This window comes from Pseudophryne corroboree, chromosome 9, assembly GCF_028390025.1.
Source record: "Pseudophryne corroboree isolate aPseCor3 chromosome 9, aPseCor3.hap2, whole genome shotgun sequence".
NCBI classification, from domain to species: domain Eukaryota; kingdom Metazoa; phylum Chordata; class Amphibia; order Anura; family Myobatrachidae; genus Pseudophryne; species Pseudophryne corroboree.
The window spans coordinates 328,950,311-328,974,153 of record NC_086452.1 but is presented as its reverse complement, the minus strand read 5'-3'; the positions used below and the strand labels follow the sequence as shown (position 1 = coordinate 328,974,153).

The 23,843-nt window shown below is 46.0% G+C and overlaps 1 protein-coding gene across 1 annotated transcript in view; it reads left to right on the top strand.

Annotated features, from left to right (window-relative positions):
- KDELR3 (KDEL endoplasmic reticulum protein retention receptor 3) overlaps window positions 1–23,843 on the top strand; it is a 69,272-nt gene that overhangs the window by 29,754 nt on the left and 15,675 nt on the right. The window contains exons 2-3 of the mRNA XM_063940539.1: window positions 2,108–2,208; window positions 14,074–14,232. Coding sequence (XP_063796609.1) covers window positions 2,108–2,208; window positions 14,074–14,232 — 260 coding nt within the window. The remainder of the gene's footprint in view (window positions 1–2,107; window positions 2,209–14,073; window positions 14,233–23,843) is intronic.

Here is a 23,843-nt window from a genome sequence, read left to right as displayed (position 1 = left end):
AGTGCCCATTACATTTCAAAATAGGAGACACTGTAAAATGACATTGTACAATGTGTTCAGGACCCCCCCACCACCACCTCCCCCTGCAAACTATAAATGTGTGTGTGTGTGTGTGTGTGTGGGTGTGCGCAGTGGGGGAGGGGGATTGATCCCATTAGCACAACCCTGTCAAAATACAAACATCCTCTTCATTATTTATATTACTTATTCGGTGTATTATCACTAACCTTGTTCTGGCTCAAGGTGACAAGTTAACAAAACCATGGAACTACCTATAACACAATGTTCTAATGAGTGGAATTAATCATGTAAACATTTGACAGACATTAGACTGATGCAGTCAAGTCTGAGACCAAATTAGGCTATTTGTGATTACACCTGTGATCTCCACAGTGCTTATACCTGCAACAATGTTACCCCTTAATTAATTGCCGCACTGCAGATTATTGAACAGAACCCATTTTTATCAGCTTACACACCTCTCACCTTGGGGCGGGGGAATAATTGAGCTTGGAGTTAAATTACGTAGCATAGTTGAAATATTGCTTAGTGGGGCTATATTGTCAGGTGGTGCAATGGGTGCTATACAGTACATGTTCCCCACATATTTTGGGGTGTAGCACCTTTGGCGGCTAGACAGCCATCTATATTACCATGCCATTTATTAGCTGTCTGAGGCTCACTTCCATTGGGTGGGTGATTTGCTATTAATGAAAGCCCAGTTAGTGGCATTATTTGTCCTTCTTTGTGAGGTGTGTGCAAATTTGATACAAAAAAACATGAAAAACTAATGACGACCTTTACATGTGTCAACTTTTCGAACCTGTAGACCCATACTTACCAACATTCTGGATGCCCCCGACAGCCAGGTCGGAGCAGCGGGATGGGGTGGGGGTTGGGGGGGAAGGGGGGCGTGACGCAGCAGAGGGGGTGTGGTGAGTATGACCGATGACATTTTGGGGCAGGATTGGGGACGGGCCGTGCGATTGCATCATCGTGGCCCCGCCCCCACTATGCAATGCTAAGATTATAGACATTGCTGGGCCGGGATGATGCAATTCACATCATCTGACCTCCCGGGCCGCCCACTATGGACAGCAGCGTTGGGGGGTTGCTAGGGAATGCAGGGGGTTGTGGGCGGCTGGCGCTCGGCCGGGAGACTTGCCCACTGTTCCGAGGGGCCAGAAGCACCACCAGATTTTTGGGAGCCTCCAGGCCATTCCGGGAGAGTAGGCAAGTATGTGTAGACCTTGTGCATGTTGACCATTTGGTGTCAATAGTGATATACTAGTCATGTATATACTACAGCCAGCACATTGAAAATGACACTCAGGGGCAGATTCAGTCAGGCATTTTATCGGACAGCCTCAGACCCTGCAGCTATTATGGCTATGCACTGAGATCTCTCACAGTGTATTGGCCACAATATTTGTGCTCCTCCCCTGAGGAGGAGACATATCCCCGTTCCCATGTGAAGGAACAGGGGAAAGGTCCTTTCGTAGGGCATTAATATTTTCTGATCGGTCACCCGCATATATACGCTACAAGTATCTGGGCGATCCATTGTTATCGGGTGAATCAGCCAGATAATTGTAGAGTGTATGCCCAGCATAAGTGTGTTGTACATACTGTAAGTAATTTTAGAGCAGATTATTACATATTTATATACTTTTAATAAAGTATACCTTTGTCTGTATGTGTCGACTGAAAGGACACATTGGCCGAAATATAATAGCCTGTGACTTGCAGGAAGCAGGGAAATTCCGGTGAGATACAGTAGCTGCTAGATTTAAAGTGCCATTTTGTTTGAAGGAAAAAACAATCTGGGTTTTCCGTAAAATTAATTGGCGCTTAAAATCTATGGGCCGTTGTCAAAATGAAACATCACTAAGGAAGTTATGTCTTTAGTGTCTGAGTATTATAGTAGCCCTGCCACTACCTCAGTGACCAGCTGAAGCCGTTAAGAAGGGACACTATTTTAGAAAATCAGAAAAAATGGTATTTAAACAAGTTACATAACAGTTTGTGCACTCGTAACAACAAATGGACATTTTCTGTTATAGTGATAGAGGAGTCTAATCTTTAATGTTGTGTATATTTTTTGCAGGCATATCAGGAAAGAGTCAGTTACTGTTTGCCCTTGTATTTACCACACGTTACTTGGATTTGCTGACCACGTTCATATCCATCTATAACACGGTTATGAAGGTAAGGAGAAACTTGCAGGACTGATGGATGATTGTGCCACACATACATAATACTGTTGCTCTGCTTCCAGGTTGGCCACAAGCAACTTTCAGGCCAAGAAACTAGATCATATGTTGGAGCTTAAACTTTGCCAAACTGCATGACTAGTTTGCCAGCCACTTGGGCGCGATGTACTAAACCTTGAATAGTGATAATTTCACTGTGATAAAGTACCAGCCAACTGACCTTATTTACTTTAGTCAGGAAATTTATTATTTAATCAGTGAAGAAGTGCATTTATACACATCAATAGAAATGACTACTAAACTTAAGCTCCGACAAAAATTGTTTTTACGTTTTAGCTATCTGGCACCTGGGATTTGTCCAGCTCTTACCTCACTTTGGGACATATGTACAGTATCAAAGCTTGGAGAAAGATAAAGTACCAACCAATCCGCTTCTGTCACTTTACAGGCTGTGATGATTGGTGGGTAGTTTATCTCTCTCCAAGCTTTGATACATATTCCTCTTTAGCTGAATAGGTAGGGGTTAATAACCGTGTCATTAAAGTTGTTAATGCATTTGATTAAATAATGTAGACAAGTGCCCCTGGTGCAAAGGACTTCCTCAAAAAAATCCTATGGGGGTTTGTAATACCCAGCAAGATGCAGTCTATGGCAAAATTCTGACAAGTCTGCCCATAACGGCAATCATTTAAGAGGTCAAATCTGGCTGGTTTTTGCCTTTTAAATGAGTGCGCTTTCAAAATTGGGACAGACTCACCAGAATCTCACCATAGACTACATGTCACAGACTATTACATAATCCCCTAAAGGGGGTATTCAGTTAACTCCAATAACTTAATGGGACAAAAAACGAGGGTAGGCTCAAGAGTTTTTGCTTCGGGTTACTCAAATACAGACTTTTTTTCACCCGTTAAATCAATGGTTCTCAACCTTGGTCCTCAAGTACCCCCAACAGTTCATGTTTTCTAGGTCACCTAGCAGGTGCACAGGTGTATTCTTTACTAACTGACATATTGTAAAAGACCCACAGGTGGAGCAAATTATTTCACTTGCAATCCTGTGAGGAGACCTGGAAAACATGAACTGTTGGGGGTACTTGAGGACCGCGGTTGAGAACCACTGCGTTAAATTATCTTTCAGGTGCAAACACATAGAAATAGGTAATAAGTTCTTGGACCTATGTGTTAATGCTCCGCAGCTCTTGAAAACAAACTAGTTAATGCGGGAGCGAGGGGGGGGGGGGGGGGTCAGGGAGGTTTCAAGCCACTTTACATTTGGATCAGATACATTAATTATATCAGACTCTCTGCCTCCTCCCATAACTAGAGAATTGGAAGCCACCACTGTAACATACATCAAATATATTTCATCTGTATACTATCAGCCTATGTAAGGGCCTATACTGTATAAATTGATAGAATTATATCTTATACCTGTCTTTATGGTGATATACAGTATGGTTTTCTCCTGTGACTATATCAATACTGATCATTAGCTTTGTGTTTTTGTCTAAAGGTGGGTACACACTAGGCGATGTGCTCCATGAGCGACATAGCCTAGTGTGTCCCCCTCACGGCCCGGGCCGCCCAACGTGGGTATACACAGAGTGCGATATTGGAAGCGATATCGCACAGTGACGTCACACTATGGCCGAGCCGTGCATGCAGCTTTGGACGATGAGTACAAATTGAGCTGCATGTTTGGCAGACACTGAGGGTCATTAACGACCCGTGGGGCCGCGCATCGGCTGTCAGCAGCATACACACTGGGCAGTGTATTAAATGATATCACTTAGGAGGGTAAAAATTTGCTATATTGTTTACTATATCGCCTAGTGCACCTTAAGTCTTATTAAAAGTTACTGTAATTATCTGTAAGAGTGACACACAAAGGAGTTTTTTCTTCTCTCTATCCTGCCCCTTTGCAGGAGGGAGAGAACCCTTTGATATCATTATAAATACTTCTCAGTAGGGTGGACAATCCCGGGCCATTTTTTCAATCCCGGGAATCGGGACTGAAAAATAATCAATCCCGGGATTGGCTGTTTTTCAACCTGTCACAAACACAACTGCCCTGCCCAGCCCAAATAACTCGCCCTAATCTTGATGGGGGACATGGGGGGGAAGGCAATTGCTGTGAGGTCCAGCGGGAGGGCGACCAGTGCGGCGGTGAGGTCCGGCAGGCAACTGGCTGCGTAGCATGACATCCGACTTCACATCACACTGCGCAGTGCGCACAGCCGGGGCGAGGGGGAGCTGGGCAGCGTCTGAGCTCTTGAGGACGCTCAACGCTGCCCGGCATAGAGAAAACTAGTGGTGGCCAATCCCGTAATCCCAGGGATTGGAAGCTCCAATGCCGGGGTTGAATCCTGGACAATTTTAGGCCAGGAACCCGCCAATCTCGATCCTGGGATTGGCCACCCTACTATTCAGTGAGAACTGTACATTCTGTGAACTTTGTGATTACAACAAATAGATTTGCCAAATTGATTGTTTTGATTTGGCACTATAAAAGATGTTGAGCAATAACCTCTTATTACAGCTGGTGCTATTACTGTCTATAAAGCAATATACAGTTCAAAAGTACTTATCGGTAGGATGCGCATGACCTCCAAAATCCAGTATGCCAATTTAAAATCACATTTAAGTATCATTTAGTAGAAGACCTACGTTTTTACTATTAAGATGATTTGATTTATACAAAATGGAAAAATAAATGAAAGGAAGGCATTATTAAATAAAAACCTGAATTACTGGGTAGAAAAGCAGATTCACAGATATAATTTGAGTCTCAGATAGTAAGGGGCCCTACTCATTAGACGATGCGCCGCCGAGGTGCCCGACGGCCGAAACGGCCGACGAGCGACCCGGCGGCGGGGGGGCAGTGACGGGGGGAGTGAAGTTTCTTCACTCCCCCCGTCACGCGGCTGCATTGAAGTGCAGGCAAATATGGACGAGATCGTCCATATTGGCCTGCATGCACAGCCGACAGGAGAACAGCGATGAACGAGCGCGGGGCCGCGCATCGTTCATCGCTGGAGTCTCCACACTGAAAGATATGAACGAGTTCTCGTTCATTTATGAACGAGATCGTTCATATCTTACAGAAAATCGGCCAGTGTGTAGGGCCTATAAGTTGAATACTCTGTTTAAGACTGTGGTAGCATTTTCATTTAAAAAGAAATTGCAACAGTGGTATGAACAGACTGTAGCAATATGCTTTTTTTTTTCCAGATGAAACTGTTGCAGAATTGTTCACAATATTAAAATCATGCTTTCCCTATATTTGTAGTTTCATTTAACAGAGTGAGTTCTATAAAAAAAAAACATCCTAGTATAAAGGATGCTGTAAAGAGCCCCCTCCACAAACAGCTAAGCCCCACCTCTGCAGTCATCCTGCTTTATAACAACTGTAACCAGCTGATGCAAAGGGGTAACGCTAGTGTGTTCCCTGCGATACCATGGGCGCTGAGTCTTGGCGGGCTGGCAGCATCGGCAATTGCCGTGAACGACAGCAGGCGCCATGCTGCATTTGGCAGCATGGTGTCGTCAGTGACATCCCCAGATTGACCAGCATGTATGGTAGACAGGGGAGATCGTTGGCGACCCACGGGAGAGCGCATTGTTCACAACATAGGGGGTCATTCCACGTTGATCGCGCGCTAGCTAGTTTTAGCAGCCGTGCAAACGCTATGCCGCCGCCCACTGGGGAGTGTATTTTAGCTTAGCAGAAGTGCGAACGCACGTGCAGGCGAGCTCTGCAAAAACAGTTTGTGCAGTTTCAGAGTAGCTCTGAACCTACTCAGCTCTTGCGATCAGTTCAGCCTATTCGTGTCCGGATTTTACGTCATACGCCCGCCCAGCCATGCCTGTGTTTTTTCAGACACGCCTGCGTTTTTGCAAACACTCCCTGCAAACGGTCAGTTGACACCCAGAAACGCCCCTTTCCTGTCAATCTTCTTGCGGCCGCCAGTGCGAAGGAAAACTTTGCTAGAACCTGAGCACAACCACAAAGAGCTTTGTACCTGTACATCGCGCGTGCGCATTGCGGGGTGTATACGCATGCGCAGAAATGCCATTTTTTTCACCTGGTCACTGCGCTGCGAAAATCGCCAGTGAGCGATCAACTCGGAATGACCCCCATAGTGCATACACACATACACATACAAAATTATAAAAAATATCGCCTAGTGTGTACCCAGTTCTGCTGTACCATAGTTTGAACTTACAACTAAACCTTGTACTTAAACAAAAAACAAAACAAAACAAAAAACTGTTCAGTTAGTGGATTTATTTTGCTAGTGCTTTATTGGTCTAGTCATACATATGGTATGGGGATCAGAACGAAATCCCGCCAAACGGGCTCGCTACGCTCGGCACACTAAGTTATTCTCCCTCTATGGGTTTCGTGGACACCCACAGAGGGAGAATATGTCGGGATTGTGCCGGTCGGGATTCCGGTGTCGATATTCCGACCGCCGGGATCTTGACCGCATCCCATGGTATGTGTGTTACATTCTTCATGCCTCTCTGAGTCTCTCTGTGGATGTCTGACCTGTATATGTCTACAAGTAACAGTACACATTACTCACAGAGAATGTACAGTTCTTAAGGGATTTGTCTTTAAAAGCAAACGTTCCCCATCACCTCTTTGTATCTTATTTTGTTATTTACATGTACCTATCGGGAATGTAGTGCTGATAGAGGGGCTCCACGCCTTGCCCGGAACCAGTATAAGTACCTCTTATTACCTTGCAAGCACTCCTGCCTCTATAGGACACTATACTATGCTTTAAAATATTGTACATTATAATGTCATAGAGGGGCGGGAGAGTGTTATTCAATCAAATTATTCATAATTACATCCGATACTGAGCAGGCTGAGTAGCGATGCCAGTGATCTATGCACACAGCTCAGCTGCTGCTGGAACATATACGTTTTCAGAATACATTGCAGGCAGTTGAGGGGGAGAGGAAGGAAAATAAGATTTTACTTACCGGTAAATCTATTTCTCGTAGTACGTAGTGGATGCTGGGGACTCCGTAAGGACCATGGGGAATAGACGGGCTCCGCAGGAGACAGGGCACTTTAAGAAAGAATTTGGATACTGGTGTGCTCTGGCTCCTCCCTCTATGTCCCTCCTCCAGACCTCAGTTAAAGAAACTGTGCCCGGAAGAGCTGACAGTACAAGGAAAGGATTTTGGAATCCAGGGCAAGACTCATACCAGCCACACCAATCACACCGTATAACTTGTGATAAACTTACCCAGTTAACAGTATGAACAACAATAGAGCATCAGATCAACCCTGATGCAACTATAACATAACCCTTATGTAAGCAATAACTATATACAAGCATTGCAGAAAAAGTCCGCACTTGGGACGGGCGCCCAGCATCCACTACGAACTACGAGAAATAGATTTACCGGTAAGTAAAATCTTATTTTCTCTAACGTCCTAGTGGATGCTGGGGACTCCGTAAGGACCATGGGGATTATACCAAAGCTCCCAAACGGACGGAAGAGTGCGGATGACTCTGCAGCACCGAATGAGCAAACACAAGGTCCTCCCTCAGCCAGGGTATCAAACTTGTAGAACTTTGCAAAAGTGTTTGAACCCGACCAAGTAGCTGCTCGGCGAAGCTGTAATGCCGAGACCCCTCGGGCAGCCGCCCAAGAAGAGCCCACCTTCCTTGTGGAATGGGCTTTTACTGATTTTGGCAGCGGCAATCCAGCCGCAGAATGAGCCTGCTGAATCGTGTTACAGATCCAGCGAGCAATAGTTTGCTTTGAAGCAGGAGCACCCAGCTTGTTGGGTGCATACAGGATAAACAGTGACTCAGTTTTCCTGACTCTAGCCGTTCTGGCTACATAAACCTTCAAAGCCCTGACCACATCTAGTAACTCTGAATCCTCCAAGTCACGAGTAGCCACAGGCACCACAATAGGTTGGTTCATATGAAAAGATGACACCACTTTTGGCAGAAATTGCGGACGGGTCCGCAATTCCGCCCTGTCCATATGGAAAACCAGATAGGGGCTTTTATGTGACAAAGCCGCTAATTCTGCCACACGCCTAGCTGAAGCCAAGGCTAATAGCATGACCACCTTCCACGTGAGAAATTTTAACTCCACGGTTTTAAGTGGCTCAAACCAGTGTGACTTCAGGAAACTCAACACCACGTTAAGATCCCAAGGTGCCACTGGAGGCACAAAAGGGGGCTGAATATGCAGCACTCCCTTTACAAACGTCTGAACTTCAGGAAGAGAAGCCAGTTCTTTTTGAAAGAAAATGGATAGGGCCGAAATCTGGACCTTAATGGAACCCAATTTTAGGCCCAAAGTCACTCCCGACTGTAGGAAGTGAAGGAAACGGCCCAGCTGGAATTCCTCCGTAGGGGCATTCCTGGCCTCACACCAAGCAACATATTTTCGCCATATACGGTGATAATGTTTAGCCGTCACGTCCTTCCTAGCCTTTATCAGCGTAGGAATAACCTCATCCGGAATGCCTTTTTCTGCTAGGATCCGGCGTTCAACCGCCATGCCGTCAAACGCAGCCGCGGTAAGTCTTGGAACAGACAGGGCCCCTGTTGCAACAAGTCCTGTCTTAGAGGCAGAGGCCATGGGTCCTCTGTGAGCATTTCTTGCAGCTCTGGATAGCAAGTCCTTCTTGGCCAATCCAGAACAATGAGTATTGTTCTCACTCCTCTTCTTCTTATGATTCTCAGCACCTTGGGTATGAGAGGAAGAGGAGGAAATACATAGACCGACTGGAACACCCACGGTGTCACTAGTGCGTCTACAGCTATCGCCTGAGGGTCTCTTGACCTGGCGCAATACCTCTGTAGCTTTCTGTTGAGGCGGGATGCCATCATGTCTACTTGTGGCAGTTCCCACCGACTTGCAATCTGCGTGAAGACTTCTGGATGAAGTCCCCACTCTCCCGGGTGGAGGTCGTGCCTGCTGAGGAAGTCTGCTTCCCAGTTGTCTACTCCCGGAATGAACACTGCTGACAGTGCACTTACGTGTTTCTCCGCCCAGCGAAGAATTCTGGTGGCTTCCGCCATCGCCACCCTGCTCCTTGTGCCGCCTTGGCGGTTTACATGAGCCACTGCGGTGATGTTGTCTGACTGAATCAGCGTCGGTCGCGAAGCAGGGTCTGCGCTTGACGTAGGGCGTTGTATATTGCCCTTAGTTCCAGGATGTTGATGTGAAGGCAAGTCTTCTGACTTGACCACAGACCTTGGAAATTTCTTCCCTGTGTGACTGCTCCCCACCCTCGGAGGCTTGCGTCCGTGGTCACCAGGACCCAGTCCTGAATGCCGAATCTGTGGCCCTCGAGAAGGTGAGCACTCTGCAACCACCACAGGAGAGACACCCTGGCCCTGGGGGATAGGGTGATCAGCCGATGCATTTGTAGATGTGATCCGGACCACTTGTCCAACAGATCCCATTGAAAGGTCCTCGCATGGAACCTGCCGAAGGGAATGGCCTCGTATGATGCCACCATCTTTCCCAGGACTCGTGTGCAGTGATGCACCGACACCTGTTTTGGTTTTAATAGGTCTCTGACCAGTGTCATGAGCTCCTGAGCCTTCTCCATCGGGAGATAGACCCTCTTCTGGTCTGTGTCCAGAATCATGCCCAGGAAGGGCAGACGAGTCGTAGGAATCAACTGCGACTTTGGAATATTCAGAATCCAGCCGTGCTGTTGTAACACTTCCCGAGAACGTGCCACGCTGATCAGCAACTGCTCTCTGGACCTCGCCTTTATGAGGAGATCGTCCAAGTATGGGATAATTGTGACTCCTTGCCGTCGCAGGAGCACCATAATTTCCGCCATTACCTTGGTAAATATTCTCGGTGCCGTGGAGAGACCAAACGGCAACGTCTGGAATTGGTAATGACAATCCTGTACCACAAATCTGAGGTACTCCTGATGAGGTGGATAAATGGGGACATGAAGGTAAGCATCCTTTATGTCCAGAGACACCATAAAATCCCCCTCCTCCAGGCTTGCGATGACCGCTCTGAGCGATTCCATCTTGAACTTGAACCTTTTCAGGTATATGTTCAGGGATTTTAAATTCAATATGGGTCTGACCGAACCGTCCGGTTTCGGTACCACAAACATGGTCGAATAGTAACCCCTTCCCTGTTGGAGGGGAACCTTTACCACCACCTGCTGAAGATACAATTTGTGAATTGCAGCTAACACTATTTCCCTCTCTAAGGGGGAAGCTGGCAGGGCCGATTTGAGGTAACGGTGAGGGGGCATCTCTTCGAATTCCAGCTTGTATCCCTGAGACACAATCTCTATAGCCCAGGGATCCACCTGGGAGTGAACCCACTTGTGGCTGAAATTTCGGAGATGCGCCCCCCACCGGGCCTAGCTCCGCCTGTGGAGCCCCAGCGTCATGCGGTGGATTTAGTGGAAGCCGGGGAGGACTTCTGTTCCTGGGAACTAGCTGTATTGTGCAGCTTCTTTCCTCTACCCCTGCCTCTGGCAAGAAAGGATGCACCTCGGACTTTCTTGCCTTTTTGTGATCGAAAGGACTGCATTTGGTAATACGGTGCTTTCTTAGGTTGTGAGGGAACATATGGCAAAAAATGTGACTTTCCAGCCGTAGCTGTGGAGACCAGGTCCGATAAGGTGAAATCTCCATGTGCCTTTTTGAGTCGGCATCGCCTGTCCATTGCCGAGTCCACAGGACCCTTCTGCAGAAATCGACATTGCATTTATTCTAGAGCCCAGTAGGCTAATGTCTCTTTGAGCATCTCTCATATATAGGACAGCGTCTTTTATGTGCCCCAGGGTTAGTAATATAGTATCCTTATCCAAGGTATCAAGTTCCTCAGATAAGGTATCTGTCCATGCTGCTACAGCACTACACATCCAGGCCGACGCAATCGCCGGCCTTAGTAAGGTACCTGAATGTGTATAAATGGACTTCAGGATACCCTCCTGCTTTCTATCCGCAGCATCTTTTAGGGTGGCCGTATCCTGTGACGGCAGGGCTACCCTCTTGGATAAGCGTGTTAAAGCTTTGTCTACCCTAGGGGAGGATTCCCAGCGTAACCTGTCCGTTGGCGGGAAGGGATACGCCATAAGCATCCGTTTGGAAATCTGCAGTTTTCTATCTGGAGATTCCCAAGCCTTTTCACATAACTCATTTAACTCATGTGAAGGGGGAAAGGTCACCTCTTGCCTTTTTCCCCCATACATATAAACCCTCTTGTCAGGGACTGGGGATTCCTCTGTGATGTGCAACACATCTTTCATTGCTATAATCATGTAACGGATGGCTTTAGCCATTTTAGGCTGTAACTTTGCATCATCGCCATCGTCACAGGAGGCAGAATCCGTGTCGATATCTGTGTCAACAATTTGGGATAGTGGGCGCTTCTGGGACCCTGACGGCCGCTGCGACATAGGAACAGGCATGGGCTGAGACCCCGGCTGTCCCAAGGCTTCAGCTTTATCCAACCTTTTATGCAAGGAAGTAACATTATCATTTAAAACCTTCCACATATCCATCCAATCGGGTGTCGGCGGCGACCCCACATTCATTTGTTCCCGCTCTGTTTCCACATAGCCTTCCTCGTCAAACATGCCGACACAAGCGTACCGACACACCACACACACAGGGGATGCTCTATTTGAAGACAGTTCCCCCACAAGGCCTTTTGGAGAGACAGAGAGAGAGTATGCCAGCACACACCCCAGCGCTATATGTCCCAGGAAGCACACAGTAACTTAGTGTTAACCCAGTAGCTGCTGTATATACTGTTTTTGCGCCAAATTTATGTGCCCCCCCTCTCTTTTTACCCTCTTCTACCGTGATTCTGCAGGGGAGAGCCTGGGGAGCTTCCTCTCAGCGGAGCTGTGGAGAGAAAATGGCGCTGGTGAGTGCTGAGGAAGAAGCCCCGCCCCCTCAGCGGCGGGCTTCTGTCCCGCGTTTCTGTGTAAAAATATGGCGGGGGCCCATGCATATATACAGTGCCCAACTGTATATATGCCCACTTTTGCCAAGAGGTCTCTAATTGCTGCCCAGGGCGCCCCCCCCTGCGCCCTGCACCCTACAGTGACCGGAGTATGTGGGTTTAGTGTGGGAGCAATGGCGCACAGCTGCAGTGCTGTGCGCTACCTCATATGAAGACTGGAGTCTTCTGCCGCCGATTTCAAAGTCTTCTTGCTTCTGTCACCGGCTTCTGTCTTCCGGCTCTGCGAGGGGGACGGCGGCGCGGCTCCGGGATCGGACGACCAAGGGTGCGATCCTGTGTACGATCCCTCTGGAGCTAATGGTGTCCAGTAGCCTAAGAAGCAGGACCTATCTTCAGTGAGTAGGGCTGCTTCTCTCCCCTCAGTCCCACGTAGCAGAGAGTGTGTTGCCAGCAGATCTCTCTGAAAAAAAAACAAAAACAAAAAAAAAACCTAACAAAATACTTTCTTTTTAGCAAGCTTAGGAGAGCTCACTAAGTAGCACCCAGCTCGTCCGGGCACAGATTCAAACTGAGGTCTGGAGGAGGGACATAGAGGGAGGAGCCAGAGCACACCAGTATCCAAATTCTTTCTTAAAGTGCCCCGTCTCCTGCGGAGCCCGTCTATTCCCCATGGTCCTTATGGAGTCCCCAGCATCCACTAGGACGTTAGAGAAATTGTGCTTTGGAACCCTGAACTGGACAAGCCCTTTTAATGGGGTGTAGTATGGTATGCCGGCGGCCGGGAGCCCGACCGCTGGCATACCAACAGCGCAGCGAGCGCAAATGAGCCCCTTGCGGGCACGCTGGCGCGCTGAGCGCGCCACGCTATTTTATTCTCCCTCCAGGGGGGTCGTGGACCCCCACGAGGGAGAAAAAGTGTCGGTATGCCGGATGTCGGGATTCCGGCGCCGGTATACTGTGCGCCGGGATCCCGACAGTCGGCATACTGAAGACCACCCCTTTTAATGTAATACTTAATGCTATACATTCAGTACAGCACAGTAATACCCACTACCAGCAAAAGCTTACCTTATAGAACTGTTTTGCAATCCCTCTATGAATATAGTCCTCAAACATGTTGATAACCGGTTTTGTTCTTTGGGTTTAAACGCAATAGAAAAAAAAATAGTGTAAACGTTTTTATATTAATTTACACATATATATGGCAGCGGAACATAAAAGCACCTGTTTAACAATAGTTTGCCTGGCACTACTACTTGTTGATAATCATGGGGATTTCTAGATTAACAGCGTTTGTAACTCTCTTATAATCGAAACTATTGGCATTCAAAATTCTACTATTAATATTGCTACAGTAGAATAAAGGCCCCCATCCACTAGCGAGATTTATCTCAGCAATGAGTTGAATCCTTTTTTCCTGCAATCTGGCTGACAGCTTCCTGGGAGCCCTGCGATTGCGATTTGCTACTTGAGTGTATTTTTTTACATGTGATTTATTGCATGCGATTTAACGTACAGTATTGCACCTATTTCCTTGCGATTGAGATAAATATTATGGTGAGTCCATATAATTTGCGATGTGCATGGGAACGCGCCTCGCATCGCAAGAAAAGGACATGAGATGTGACACTTCATGCGATCCGTCTCAGCAATTTTTCACAATCGCATAAAAGAGCCCATATCGCACTAGTGGATGGGGGCCTTAAGACTGAACAAGGTGATTATCTTTATTCGCTGTTCCATATCATGGACCAGAAGCGGGCAATAAGCTGCAGGTTTCAGCTTGCCCTGCTAGGCACAGAATCCACTGTTTGGCCAAGCTTGTTGATTCAATGAACTATTGTTGCAGCTATGTAGGTCAAGTTCAGGAAATAACCACAAACATTGATGCCAAAACCGTTCTTTTTCCTCAGGTCGTCTTCCTTATCTGCGCATATATCACAGTTTACCTAATCTACATAAAGTTCCGCAAGACTTACAGCACAGAGAATGACACATTTCGACTGGAATTTCTATTGGTGCCAGTAATTGGGCTGTCCTTCCTTCACAACTATGAGTTTACACATCTGGAGGTGAGGGAGACTGAATACTACTAATTTCAGCATTCAATAACATTTGTTCTTTATAAAGAGAAAACACTGGTACTGTAAGTTGAATGTGTCAGGCATAGCTACGTACTAACTGTTGTTATATTGTTATAAGTTTGATGAGGTGCTGACTTATTTGAACAAGGATGAATACAGGTAAAGGTGGCCATCCACTACTCAGACTTGTCTGAACTGCAGGTAGCATCAGATTTCTCTTGAACTCTCCCGGGAGCGTCCCGGGAATTGGATCAGACCCTGGCTTTAATTTTCATTACATTCATTTCAGATATATCTGATGCAATATATCATGTGCCAGATCGCATCAGATATATCTGATGCACACATGCTACATGTGATTGATCTGATGCTGCTGCTGCCGCTGTTCCCCCTCTTGGTGGGTGGGAGTGGCTAGGGAGATGCCAGTCAAGTGACGCTTCAGATGAATCTGATCAGATACATCGGAAGTAAAAAAAAACAATCCGATGTGCACCTGTTTTCTTCAGATTCAGATAAATAGTTGGGGCAGCCTCAGAGATCTGTAGTTCAGACATATCTGACACGGGAGTGAGCATTGGATCGGAAGAGCCATCCAATGTGACACTTTTCTTCAGATATGACGGTCAGATGTGTCGAAATCTGAAGAAAACTGCCCAAATCGGACTAGTGGATGGGGGCCTTAACTCTCTGCCTTCCAAAACAAGCTTGACACCACAATTCCTTTCTCCCATCATCCTCTATTTATCCACTGTGCTACCCTCATGCTTTGCTATAACTACATTTGTTTTTAGATCTCTTCTCTCTTAAATTGCTAGAACAGACAAACCTGGCAGTACCAAAGTGATCAGATACACAAGTAGTCTTGCTTTAAAAAAGTGTAGGAATTAGAAAAATAACTTCAATATTATCCTCTGTATTTCATATTACTGTATATGAGGTTACACCTCCATAGCCTCTTCTTGTAGTTAGTAAAATAAGCTATGGGGTAGTTAATATCTTCTTTACATATAACAGGGGTTCCCAAATTGGGTATCATGGGACACTTGCAGAGCTGCCATGGATTGGTGGGCCAGGACCAAATAAAATTATTTATGGTCAATGTGATTGTCAGCCACCAGATTGTCAGCCACCAGCCACTGGTTTTGCCTATCATAAAATAAGTGGACGAACAGTAGTGCAAGCCTGTCCACTACCATATTAATGAACTTAAGGCTGAAAAACACAATTTACTTAATTTGATGATTATTTTTTTTCTTTCTCAATATTTTTGTACTAGGGGTGTGGTAAATGCTGATACTCTAGGAAGCTGTGATTCAAGAACGTTTGGGAACCACTGACACTACTTTTATTGAAAAACAAAAATATCTTATTTGGTAATTGTTACTTTTTTTTTCTGACATGATCTGAATTTCACATTAAATAGGACTTATCCTGTGTTAAGCTAATTGAGAATGAATGACTATTTACAGATGTGTCCTAATACATCCAGCCTCAATATTCCATGCATTGTAAGAAGCCTGGCGTGAGTGAGCCTCCAGGTCACATGCAACTCTGCTAACAGTGGGCATCTTTTTTGCAGATAATGCATCTTAGTCGCAACACAATTCGACTAGGACGCACAAGGAGACTGGGCTGATTAATGTGATATACTGTACAGTCTGTACACGGAGTGGAACAGAACTTGTTTTGGAAAAAAGCTGCAGCTGCTACATTGTAGCTCTACGTGTACGATTCAGAGACTCAGTCGCACACAGATATACAAGTGTCATATCCAATTAATCAGCAGAGTCTTCTTGTGTGTCCTAGATGCATTGCGTTGCAAATAAGACCTATATTTGGCAAAAAAGACGCTTGACGCTAGCAGATTATCATGCAACCTGGTGTGCCAAGAGGGACTGTTTGGCGTGACTGCAGCAAAGATGTATGAGGACACATCTGTACGAAAAAAAAATTAAGTAAATAAATCACCCTCTCCCCTCAAATCACCACCATCTACTTTTAAAGGATTAAAAAGAAGTTTCTAAAAAGTATGTTTTAATAGAAACATTTACAAAGTTCCTCTGCACTCATAGGTTTCTTTATGTCTTTAAAATGTTTTTCCCATGAATATGAACAGCTCTATGCATAACCCCATATGCCTATTTATAGTCAGGTATCCACTGGATATACAGTATTAAAGGGTTCTCTGTTCTCCCTTGATTTTTACGCAGCTGGGCCTTAGGAGATTTGAAGGAGGGAGGTGAGATTGCAGGACAGAGCAGCATATTATTTGACCAATGCCACTGCTCGCCCATCACATCCCACTTTCTTTCAAGCTTCATGTTGCCCAAAAGCTGTCTACGCCCTGGAAGCGCTGTTTAGGCTGATGGAGGACAGACCCTTTAATGAATCCCTTCTCTCATGAAAGCTAAGATCAGCATTCTGCAGAAAATGATTACAGCACTAAATGATAGGACACAAAGTATATACAACAGATGACTATGTACGATATATGGTCTGAGTATGTTGACACTACCCATACCTAACAGGTGGATAAAATCGAGCATTCATTCAAACTATCTCCAGGATGTTAATTTTCCAACAAGTCAATTTCTCAATGTCTGCCCTAGTAAGGGTGGGTGCACGTTAGGCTGAGAGGCAATTGGGATGATGGCCAGGGAGATTTCCCTTTGTCCTGACCGTCCCTGATTGCCCGTACACACTAGCCCGATGGAATGATACCTTGTTCTGTCCTTCATTACACTGCACTGGGTCACAGTCCATATCTTTTGGTTGGTTGTGCAGCACTGCCGATGTAGACGATTTGTCATTCCGATATGGCAAATCACCCGAAACCATGCAAGTGTGTATCCAGGCCCCGCGCTACCTGCTCAGCAAAGGGATGCAGTGCAGGGAGGCGCTGGGACGGAGAGGCGCTGCCCCTTCTCTGCATCCCTTCCCTGCTGCTGCGCCGTCCTGTCCCCCCTGCTGTTGCTGTCACTGTATGACAGGCACTGGCAGCATGAAAAGCCTCCTTCCCTCCCCTCACCTGTGTGACAGCACTGTTTACGGATCAGAGGAGGGGGCAGAGCTACACGGGATAAAAGGGGCGGAGCTACATGACCAGGATGCTGTACAGAGGGAAACTGGAGAGCAATTACAGTGGCAACCAGCCAGACTTAGGTAAGTGGGGGGTGAGAGAGAAATGTGTGTATGGTGGGTGTGTATGTGTGGGTGTGTGTGTATGGTGGGTGTGTATATATATATGGATGTGTGTGTGTGTGTGTGTGCGTGCGCATAATGGACGCTACTACTGGCGGGGGGCATTACGTATAACGACGCTACTACTGGGGGGGGCATTACATATAACGATGCTACTACTAGGGGGGTATTACATTTATGGACGCTACTACAACTGGGGGGGGGGGGGCATTACATATAACAACGCTACTACTGGGGGGGCAGTATGCATAATGACGCTACTACTGGGGGGGCATTACATTTACGGACGCTACTACTACTGGGGGGGGCATTACGTATGACGACGCTACTACTGGGTGGGGCATTACTTTTTTTTTTCAAAAATGTTTTTATTATAATCTCTCATAGTACAGAATAGGAATCCAGCATTTCGAGACAAAGAATATAATAACCAGCATTATATAACAGGGTGGACAAAGGGTCATCATGCCAAAAGATAGTAAGACATAGAATATTCAATCTCGTGTTAGATCAAGGAGAGATCAAAACATATTTTCAAACTTTTCCTCACATAAAACCTTTAAACATTCCAATATAGAGAACATATGTGTAACAAGTAAAGGCGGAGAATTTATAATGTGGTTAACTTGTAAAAATGGAGAAAAATGAAAATAAAAAGTGGACAAATAAAACCGTTATTCTCCACCAGCATAGACATATTACATCAAAATCTCCAGATATAAACACAATAACTAAAATATAATAAAATAAAATAATACACACTGCCAGATAGGAGTTACGAGCAGTCGATCCGTCCACAGAGCTATCTCCAAAAGCAGGGGTTCAGACCCCCAATCAACCCGGCAGACGACAGGATATAGAAAGAGGTGGAGAGAGGACCAAGAGAAGAAAGAAGGGGGTAGAGTATTTAGATGCCCAAGGGGTTAGGATGGTCTATAGTGTGAAGGAGATACCATGAGGTGGATTGGAAACATTTTTTAATTGCCTGTTTAGTATTTAAGGGAAGTGTCAAAATATAGGTACCCCAACACTGAAATAGAGCAGGGGTAAGCCGTTCCTTATGGATAGAGGCCTCCAACCAGTCCATGGTAAATAGAAAAAATAATCTAGAAGTCACCATCGAAAGAGTGGGGGCTATGTTATGGATCCATTGTTGTAAAATTGCTTTCCTACTAGCTGCTGATAATATCATGAGCAGTCTTTTGTTAAACCTAGGGATGTCCGGCTGGTCAGTCAAACATCCAAACAGTGCCCAGGCGGTAGTACAACGGAAAGATATGCCTAAGGTTGTAGTCCCATAGTGATGTACCTCATGCCAAAACTGTGATACCAAAGCGCAATCCCAGAAACAGTGGAAGAGATCTGCCTCATCCGTTAAGCATTTGGTGCATTTAGCATCTTCCGAAATGCCCATTAAAAGTCGGCGCTTAGGCGAAACATATGCCCTATGGAGCATTTTATAGGCCATTTCTTGGTATGAGCTTGCAGGAATAAGTTTCAGAGTCAGCTGAAAGTGGTTTAAGAGGGAATCAGGGGTGACCGTTGAAATGTGGGAGGACCATTGGGACAGTTCTGGACGGTCCGTGTCTGGGTCTATTTCAATACGAATGCATGCATATATGGTTGAAATAGAATAGAAGGCCGATTGGAGAAGTGTGTCAAAGGAATTAAGAAAATCGACCCCTGTCAATTTGGGCAAAACAGTTTTAAGATAGTGTACTGCCTGGAAATAGGCAAACTCATGGTGAGGGGGCAAGCCATATTTATCCCTTGCCTCCGCGAAAGACAATGGGAGGCGAGAAGTATTATACAGGTTGCGCAGGTTACGGATACGATAGGAGCACCAGGCAGTGAAGGGCTGTAATGCCCCCCCCCCCCACCCCCTCCTGAAACTCCAGGTTACCGACAAAGGGTAATGAAAGTGAGTAGAAATACTGAAGTTTAAGAGGTTTCCTCGCCATTCTCCATGCCTGTATGATAAGGAATAGCAACAAGTTGGTAGTTATATGCAAGGCCAATTTGGAGGGTCTGGCATGGAGAAGGTAACTGAGGGACAAAGGAGCGCAGAGCTGAGAGTCTAGAACAGAATCTGTATAGTAGTTATTATCTCCAAGCCAATCCATAGCAATGCGGAGGAGGCATGCGAGATTGTATTAACATTGGGTAGGTTGATTCCATCTCTAAGCACTGTTTGGGATAATTTTTTCATACTAATCCGAGGTCGCTTGCCAGCCCAGATGAACTTGGAGATAGAAGCATTCAGAGAAGATAGATCCGGTTTAGACAATAATAAAGGGGTCATCTGTAGAATATAAAGAAGTTTTGGGAAGCTGGCCATTTTAAACAGGTTGCATCGTCCCAGCAAATTAAGAGGGAGGGATTGCCAAACGTCAAGCTCGGTCCTTATCTTACGCAGGACCGGGGTAATATCGAGCCTATATAGATGGCAAGGATGAGAGGGGAGTGCGACACCTAGAAAAGTTATATGGGTAGTAGCCCATTTAAAGGGAAAAGTGTTCCCCCATCCCAGTCTTGCCCGTCCATACATAGCCAACGCCTCCGACTTTCCATAATTAATAGAGAATCCTGCAAAAGAAGAAAAGCGATCAATTATGGCAATTAGCTGCGGAATTGCACAGTGAGGGTCAGACATAAAAAGGAGAAGGTCGTCGGCAAACGCCACCACTTTTACTTTTAGTTCTTGCGTGCCAACAGCAATGCCCCTATAGTCTCTGTGTAACAGGATATGTCGTATAAGGGGTTCTAATGCTAAATTAAAAAGAAGGGGAGATAAAGGGCATCCTTGTCTGGTGCCTCTTTCTAATGTGAAAGAGGAGGATGTCACATTGTTGACCAGCACCTGCGCCACATGGTTGGTATATATAGTCTGCACTAAATTACAGAACGAGGTGCCAAAACCCTGGTGGGTAAGTACTCTATTCAAATGAGGCCAGACAATCTTATCAAATGCCTTTTCTGCGTCTAAATTTATGATAATGTTATTTTTGGCCTGACTGAAGTGAGTGTAAGATATCGCAGCTAAGGCCGCCCGTGTTCCCCGTGTGGATTGTCTACCCTTGACAAAGCCCATCTGTGCAGGCGAAATGAGACGGGGGAGGCAGGTCTGCAGCCTATTAGCCATGATTTTAGTCAAGATTTTAAAGTCTTGGTTGAGGAGTGAGATAGGGCGGTATGACCCTACCTGGGTGGGATCCTTACCAGGTTTCGCAAGCACGATAAGCTTCGCCTCGTTAAAACAGAGGGGGGTCTCCCCGGTCGTAAGGATATGGTTATATAATCGCGTTAGAACAGGGAGGATATCAGCGTCTAGCATCTTATAGAATTCGGCACTGAAGCCGTCAGGGCCAGGGCTTTTTCCATTAGGAAGGGACTTAATGGTGGCTCGAACCTCATCATCGGTTATAGGAGCGTCCAACAAGTCCCTCTCCTCCGATACAAGCTTCGGCAGGTGTCTCATCTAGAAACGATTGTCCATCAACTGCATTATCAGTGCCCGCAGTATATAAGGATTTGTAAAAACGCATAAAAGCCGAGCATATGTCGGTAGGATCAGAAAGAACAATTCCAGAACTGTGTAGTGAATCAACCCAAGTCTTGTTCCGAGGCCCTCTGACTAAATTAGCCAAGAGTTTTCCGGACTTATTCCCCCATCTATGAAACCTCTTCCTGCCATAGTCATAGCTTATCTGGGCCTTGTGAGTGGGGCTATCGCATTGTTTGTAAATGCGATAAGCAAGCGTAAGAGCCGTACTAAGTTTCTGCAATTTAGTATTGAATTTCTTGCGCTTAGAATTAATATAAGAAATAATGTGGCCTCGAAGGACCGCCTTAGAGGCTCCCCAAAAAAGCGGAGTATTGGATTCCTGATCCAGGTTATCAGTAACAGTTATGCCAGGTGTGTTTAAGATATAGTAAAAAATCTTCAGAGTGTAAGAGATATGCTGGGAACCTCCAACATTTGGAAATACTTTGGGGTAAAGCCAAATGTAGGGATAGAGTTATGGGGGCATGGTCTGAGATAATAATATCCTTAATTGAAGTGTGAGAGACTTTGAAGAATAGGTGTTTAGATAAGAAAAGATAATCGATGCGAGAATGAGTGGAGTGTGGGTGTGAGTAGAAAGAGTAGTCCCGTTGGAGGGGGTGATGTATACGCCAAGGGTCTAATAAAGCAAGTTGGGAACAAAAAGAGGAGAGAAGATTAGGAGAGGGCCCGGATTGTTTAGTACTCACCCCCGACCTCTCCATGGACGGATCGACGACTGTATTGAAATCTCCCCCTAAAATTACATTTTGGCCGCCCCAAGACAGAACTCTCTGAAGAACATCTGCAAAAAAGAGGTTGTTATATCCAGTAGGTGCATAAAGATTCAAAAAGGTGTATACCATGTTATCAATAGAAACATCTAAGAGGATAAATCTGCCCTCAGGGTCAATACATTTTTTAAGGATCGAGAATCGGAGATTCCTATGAAAGAGGATGGCAACACCTCTGGTTTTATTGGTGTAAGGAGCGGAGACACACTCTCCTATCCATGGGGCCTTAAATGACGGAGATGAATCACGCACCCAGTGTGTCTCCTGTAAAAACACAACTTGAGGGGACATACGAGAGAGGTGGGCGAGTACCTTCTTACGTTTAATGGGGCTATTAAGACCCTCTACATTCCAAGAAATTATGTTAAAATCAAAAAGTGGGGTGACTGCCGGATCTGAGGGTTGAGAAGCAGCATGGTCAGTCATACTACCCCACCCCCGCAGATGGAGAATAAAATATCAAAATTGTATAGGTAAAGTGGTGCCCCCCCCTTCCCAGTGAGCAAGGAGGGGCCAACCCATGGAGGACCGAAACACATCATCCCTCAGGCAAGACAAACAAACAAAGACATCAAACTAGTAAACATGAAACAATTAGAGGTGTAGCCTCCAGCATGCATAAATAGCATGCTGACATCATGCCCCTAACACTGTGTGACCTGTAAACAATAGCAATTGAAGAGAAGAGCAAACTTTAAGTAGGAATCAACAGTCAAGTGTCAGGGTGAGCAAATGGGCTTTTGCCGACAATGGATCATCGAAGAAGTGTGGTTTTCCATTGATAAAGACTCGAAGGCGAGCTGGATACAACAGTGAAAACTTGACGTTATCTTCAAACAGCCGTTTGCATATCGGAGCGAACGCTCTGCGTCTGTTAGCGACATAAGTGGAAAAGTCCTGGAATATAAGCAACCTTTCACCCTTGTAGAGGAGACCTTCTGACTTTCGGTAGTGGTCTAAGAGCTTGGATTTATCGGCATAGTTTAGGATCCTCATGATAACAGGGCGAGGACGTCCAGCAGAGTCTTTACGTTCAGGGCCAATCCTATGAGCCCTTTCAATGGCTAGCCGGCTCCGATTCTCCAAGTCGTCGAGCTTATCAGTGAGGCCTTTAATTTCTTTGGTTTGGGCCTCAATAGTGGACTGTGCAGACTGTAGATCATCCTCCAATGTTGAGACCCTCTGCTCGACTTCATCCAAACGGCCATTATGTTGAGTTAGCTGGGTCAAGGAGGAATCTATGACCTCTTTGAGGCCCGCCAGCTTTTCATCTAGAAGAGGCCCGAGAACCGCAGCAACATCAGTAGGTTTCATTTTAGGCTGTTTAGTGACCGTAGCGTTAGTACGTTTTCATTGGGAACGAGAACGGGTGGTGGAACAGTCAGAATCCGAAGAATTTCTATGGGAGATGTCCTCACGTGCGCTTGAAGCAGGACCAGAGGAGGACATTGGAGTGGACACCAGGAACTTTTCCATATGAGGTCGCCAGAGACAAATTTATAAAGCAAGCAATAGTAAAGGGCGCAGAGAGTAGTTTAATGAGGGTCACATCAGTGAGAGGGAGAGACTAGAGAGTTACATCACTGCGAAGACGGCAAACATGCATGAAATAATTGCAACTCGCCCACAGCAGCTCTCATGGAGAAAGTAGACGGTAAAACTGATAAGGAGCTGTATGTAAAGGGGGATGTAGCAAGCCGGTGTAAGCGTGTAGCGCCCCGGTCGTGAAGAGGGGGGAGGGGAGGGAGAGTTCCTCACCACACCGCCAGTATACTGTATTTCAACACCGGTAGTGTGGCTCCCGTCTCCCGGTTCCCAGGGTAGCTTTGGTGTAAAGAAATACTGCGCCAAAAATGCGGGTTGCTGCTGAATTTCTGCAGATCACAAATAACTACCACAACGGGGGGGGGGCAGCAAGGTGTGTAATTAGAAGACCCTCGGTTGTAGGCAGGTCAGCAGGAGATGTATCTGGGAGCAATACAGGGGAGGACACCTTACCAGTAATGCGACTGGAAGTGTGGTGCTGGTGTCCACTCACCTGCTCCCTGCTCCGTCCAGGC